This window comes from Silene latifolia, chromosome 2 (assembly GCF_048544455.1).
Source record: "Silene latifolia isolate original U9 population chromosome 2, ASM4854445v1, whole genome shotgun sequence".
Classification (NCBI taxonomy): Eukaryota; Viridiplantae; Streptophyta; class Magnoliopsida; order Caryophyllales; family Caryophyllaceae; genus Silene; species Silene latifolia.
Window position 1 is genome coordinate 185534585 of NC_133527.1, and position 5823 is coordinate 185540407.

Consider the following 5823-nt stretch of genomic DNA (forward strand, 5'->3'; position numbering starts at 1 on the left):
TTTCCCTCAAAAAAAAAACTCTACTTAAACTCTCATCGTGGGTCTTGAAAAGGCAAGAATTATGTCTCGACTCTCGACTAGCTTATAGAGTAATTCATATGGACAATGATCTTTCTGTTCAACTAATAAAAGAAGATCAACTTGTTAGGTAGTCTTGGTTGGTTGATGATTCTTTATAAAAAAACTCATTTAAATGGGAATTCAATCGGACTACTAACTGGCTCAATAATAAAAGAGTAACTCGTTTATTGACCCGACCTGCGATGGCCATAACCCAATTCATTCATTGGCCAGATCAGACCGACCAGACTATTAACCTGAAATTGACTCAAAAAATGACCTAATTCGAAATATAACCTGATATAGACTCGGAAATTGACTAGAAATAAAACAACAATTACCCTCCGTCCCAATCATTTATTTGCCTTTGATTAAAATACTCCTAACCAAAAATAAAAAAGGCAAACAAATGATTGGGACGAAGGGAGTAACAAAAGTACTTAATATTAATTAATCTGAAAAGTCGGCAAAAAAACTAGGCCTCGTTTGGTTGCCGATCCAATTCATGAGACTTCTAAAATCCTATGAATTGTGGTTTTTGGAGTTTGTTTTGTTACCCCACATTTTATAAAATGGAATAGTTTCCAACCCCTACTTAATGGGAGAATTTAACTGCCTACCCCCTCACGGTCATTGAAAACTCCTAGGAAACAAACTCAAGAATGAGCAACCATGTGAATTTCATAAGACCTACTGGGAGTAACAAAAGTACTTAATATTAAACAAACCAAAAGTATTATTGCAATTCATGTGAATTTCGATGTAGGAATTAAAATCACGTGCATTACAAATTAGCACATGAAACTAAAATTCAACTCCAAGCAGTAAAATAATCGTAAAAAATCGACCTCAATATGGATTTAGGAGCCAAACCATACAAAACCTATCTCAAACCTGTAATGACAATGACCTGACTCGATAGTAACCCGACTGAATAAAAAACCCGTTAATAACTCGACCCCCTACAAAACTACCTGAATGACCCGACTCGACAACTAGGGGTAGGCAACGGTCTAAAATCGGACCGGATTACAAAAATTCCGGAGACCGGACCAGAAAAATTCCAGTCGCAGACCGGACCGGAATTTGCCATAATATGCCCACTTTTTCAAATTCCGGTCCATTGGACCAGATTGGACCGGTTGAACCGGGTTATAATATATTTTTAAGAAAATAAAAAATAAAAAACAATAATTCCGGTCCAAATCGGTCCGGACCGGAAACAAAACCGGTCTTGCACCGGACCGGACCAAAATCTTAAAAAATGGTGGACCTGAGAGCGGACCGGAATTTTTAATTCCGGTTCCGATCCGGACCGAATTTTTGCCCACCCCTATTGACAACACCCCAAACTCGGCCCAACCCGAACCTGAGCTATAAATCGGCCCGACTAACCCAACTAATAATTGACTCAAACCCGACCCGAATATAGTCGAAACGATATGGCCTGACCCAATCAAACCCAACTCAAACCGACCTGATCGACACGATTGCCACCTCTAACGGGTCGGGTCCGGATACACTTCCCCATCCCATTGACAATTTGACATCATTGTCTAAGGAGGAGTTTTCCCATTTCACGTTTCACCCCACTACCCAAGAACACCGAGAAACCCCCAAAAATGGCCAGGCAAAACCGAAACCCACCATGGTCAGACCTTCCGCAAGAACTCCTCTCCGCCATAGCCAACTTCTTAATCTCAAACCCCATCTCCATCTTCACCTTCCGCTCCATCTGCCATTCATGGCGATCCTCTTGTCCCCCTCTTTCCAATTCGTCTATTTTTTCGCCTCTCCTACCTTTCTCCATCCTTTTACCACTTCGTTCCTATACTCCTTTCTACGATGATAGCAGTTCTTCTTTCATATCCGTCACAGTAATCTATGCCCTCCGTCGCCCTCTTCAACTATCCCAAGGCCGATTCTCATCCTTGTCGCCCAACGCTTGGATTTTATTCGTCGATGAGTTCACTCCTGGAAAGTTGAGTATTCGCAAACCTTTTTCAAATGACTCGTATTGTACACCCATTAATTTTCCTAATGTTAATTTGATTGATTCTGGTTTTCGTGAATTGGGTAGGTTTTATAACCTTACTTACTCCACTGATTACGATTACGATGAAATTCGTAGGTGTAAGCGGAGTAAACCGCGTTTTTGGGATATTGAAGTTAATAAAGTGGTTATGTTTCCTAATGAAATTGCTGCAATTAGGCTTCACGAAGACGGGACTTTGGGGACTTATAGGTTGGGCGCACGGAGTAACGAGAGAATTACTAAATGCGAGTCCAAACACGATGGTAAAGGGTTTCGCTTTGACGACATTGTTGAATATAAGGGTAAAGTATTGGGTATTGATCGTAGGGGGAGGGTTTATCAGATTAACTATCATTCGTCTGAGATGACTCCCTTTGTTGCTCCCATTGCGGGTGGAGGTGGGAGGCGAAAGCGGTTGGTGGAGTCGTTGGGGAGGTTATATTTGGTGGTTAGGTGTTATGTTGATGCTGGACATAACAATAAATTGGCTAGATTGAAGTTGTGTGGGCCTGATGGGATTATTAAGGAGGAGATTAGGAAGATTAGGTTTAAAGTGTATGAGCTTATTGAAGAGAAGAAGAAATGGATTGAGATATCGAGTCTTGGTGATCGCTCTTTTTCTTTTGGTCGTAATTTCTCCTTTTCTGCTTCTACTCAGGAATTAGGAACCTCGGTAAAGAACTGCATTTTGTTCACTAGACATAGTTTTCTGTCCTATAGTTCGAATGATGATGACTTTACAGGGTTCAAAAACTCTGAGCTTGATATCGGTGTATGTCACTTGCATGAGGCTGATCATTTTGGTGATATTGAATCATACCCTGGTTACTCGGATTCGTTATGGCCACCACCGAGTTGGCTCTGGTCTATTGACAGGTAAACGTAGTAATCCTTTTGTGAGGAAATTATGAATCTGTTGGTAGTATGTTTGGTTTGAGCATCCAAATATGATTATCTCCCTTCTTTACTCCAAATTAACCCCCCTTCCCCACTTTTTTGGGAGAGCCCTTGAGTCAGTCTCGTAAATTTGTTGTAGCTGTTGTTGTTCTCGTTGTCTCCGAGAAGGCTCGTGTCCATTGTAATTGTACCTTGTGGCATAGTTTTCGATCCTATAGTTTCATCCCTTGTTGAGTATATCCTTCTCTATTCTATTTATGCCTGGACACTTCTGACAAGTCTTGTATCATGATGCTTGTGGCAAGGGCCGTAAGGCATATGATTTTGGCAGTGGCAACTGGCAAATGACATGAAATTGGTTTCTTTATTTTGTTGGAATAATGATTTTCCTAGTCCTCCACAGTAATATTTAAAAATCAAGTAATGCTGTCAAAAAATAAAATGTTAGGTAGCCGAACTCATTATCCTGAACATTTGAGGTAGTGTGTCTCCAGAAGACCCTTTCTTTCTGGTTAGCTCATTGGTTGTTGCAAGGCGGCAACTCCGCATTTATGTCTTATGGTTTACCAAAGTGTATATATTAATGGTTTTTGAAGATATTTTGCCAGTAATTTTGTAGACTTTAGAAATACAGTGGAATTGAAACTTCTACCAGTTTCCTCAAGTTTTGTACATTTCTTCCAGGTTGAAACGTATTGAGATAGTTGAAACTGCAATTGACGGAATACTTGACAAGGTTCCTAAGGACGATAAGGTTCGTTCTCTTTTATGTCCACTTCTAAAACTTTTGTTTGTAGTGTTATCCTATTAGTGCACTGTCACTGCACCATGAACTTGGGGAGTCTAGAATATGACATCCAGTTCTTGCAAGTGCTCTTAAAAATTGAAGGGGAGCCTTGGCGCACCGGTTAAGGTGTTGCCATGTGACCGCGAGGTCACAGGTTCAAGTCCAAGTCCTTGGAGCGGCCTCTTGCCAAATTGGCACGGGAAGGCTTGCCCTTATTACACCCTTATGGTTGGACCCTTCCCCGGAGCCTCGCCTTGCGGGGACGCCATTGTGCACCGGGCTGCCCTTTTAAAGGCGAGTTTTGGCTTTTAACTACCCCATATGAAACAAACATGTAGATGGCTAGATGTCCTGTTAATTGCAATTGTTCAATGCAGACTGATGTAGAGAGAGCTGGTGACCTAAAATCGCTTGTCTTGGAATTTGTGAAGGTTATTCTAAAGTTGAAGAAAATGGCGGTTAGATTCCGAGAGGAAGAAATTGAATTCAAGAAGGAACTCCACGAGGTAATGAACATCTTGAATCAATTACTCATGCTTTATGAAATTTTGTTGATAGGCTTTTTCCTCTTTAAGGTTATGGATCTGAGTATATGAAATTGAACACTTATTTGTTGTTTTCAGTTGGATGGGTTGTTTGAGCAGGCAAGAACATCGAGTCATGCGACCACTGAAGAAACACTTGGAAAGCCTGATATTTTGAAGACGAGGCAGGCTTGTAATGAGAGGCTTTTACGCGTGACATTAGACATGATGCGTATACGTGATACGTACCTATTCTTTATTGAGGAACACTTTACGGAAGTGGAATTGAAATCACGACTTGCGCCTATACTGACACTGGCTCAGTAATCTCCATACTTTTGTACACTTGAGATTGGCAGCACATTTTCGTGGCTTACGTAGTTACTTGACAGAAGTCTAATTTCTATGACATGGTTGGGTGTTTCTATGTATCCTCGACGAACAAATTTCATAATTAATTAGAAGGAAATTGTTTGGAATATTTCCTCATGGAGATTCATTAATTCATATACTGGTATCTGGTAGTATCTTGGGTAATTTATTCTAATTGGGGTTATAATCTTTTGATTCCTAATTAGGGTTCTAATTTTCCATACTTTATACAAACCTCATCCTTGGAAAATTTGACCGGAATAATCCGACCAAGTTGGACTTGGCCGATAGATAGGTAAATGTAGGATTAATTATCAATTATGTTTGTTGGAATGCTGATGACTGTAAGAGGTTCTATTACATTTGTACCGGTTTTTGAAACTGGTTTGTCAATAATGACTCTGGGCAACCGGCGTTTGTCTCAAAAGATCTGAGGGTTATTCTCAAGTTGAAAAAAATGGTGATTGGATTCCAGGAGGAAGAAATTGAATTTGTGACTAAATTTCGAAAGTCCATGGACATCTTGAATAAAGTACTCTTCAATTTTTATCTGATGGTTTCTGAAATACTTCGTATTGGTGTTACGCCTTTTTCCTCTTAAAACTTGTATGCAGTCTGATGTTTGTTTGCCGTTTTCAGGACAGCTTGTTTAAGCAAGCAAGAACAGGGACTCATGGGAGTGACGGAACGACTGAAGAAAGGCTTGGATGGCTTGATATGCTTGGTAACTTCAAGACAGACAAGCCTACTCATGATCATCTTTTACACTCGGCTATGAGCATGTTGCGCAAACGTGATCCAACTCTATTCTATATTGAGGAACAGGCCACTGAAGTGGAACTGCAAGAACAACTTGCAGATTTACTGACACTGCAATATTAGTCTTCATAACTGACAGTTACTTCGGTATGCTCTAGATTTCAAAGCACATTTTCGTGGCTTACTTGACAATAATCTAATATCTACATTGTGAATTGGTGTTACATTAGCTGTAGTCGAGAACAAGCGATTACAGCACGTCTAGTAGGTTTGGTTTTGTCTGAAATATGGTTTGGTGTTATATTAGCTGTAGTCGAGAACAAGCAATTAACTGACAGTTACTCAGTTACTCCAGTTTTGTCTGAATTATTACCCCGTATCGTTTATCA

General features: G+C 40.2%; 1 protein-coding gene across 2 annotated transcripts; it reads left to right on the forward strand.

Moving 5' to 3' along the window:
- Positions 1-1608: 1608 nt before the first annotated feature.
- Positions 1609-4865, forward strand: LOC141643740 (putative F-box protein At5g60060). Of its 2 annotated transcripts, none has more exons than XM_074453033.1 (4): positions 1609-2971; positions 3677-3746; positions 4211-4285; positions 4403-4865. In XM_074453033.1, the coding sequence occupies exons 1-4, from the start codon at positions 1683-1685 to the stop codon at positions 4628-4630; spliced, it is 1662 nt and encodes a 553-aa protein (XP_074309134.1). In that variant the 5' UTR covers positions 1609-1682; the 3' UTR covers positions 4631-4865. The 2 variants fall into 2 exon arrangements, with proteins under 2 accessions (XP_074309134.1, XP_074309133.1); XM_074453032.1 differs by having other exon boundaries at positions 1610-2971; positions 4157-4285.
- The last annotated feature ends 958 nt before the right edge of the window (positions 4866-5823 follow it).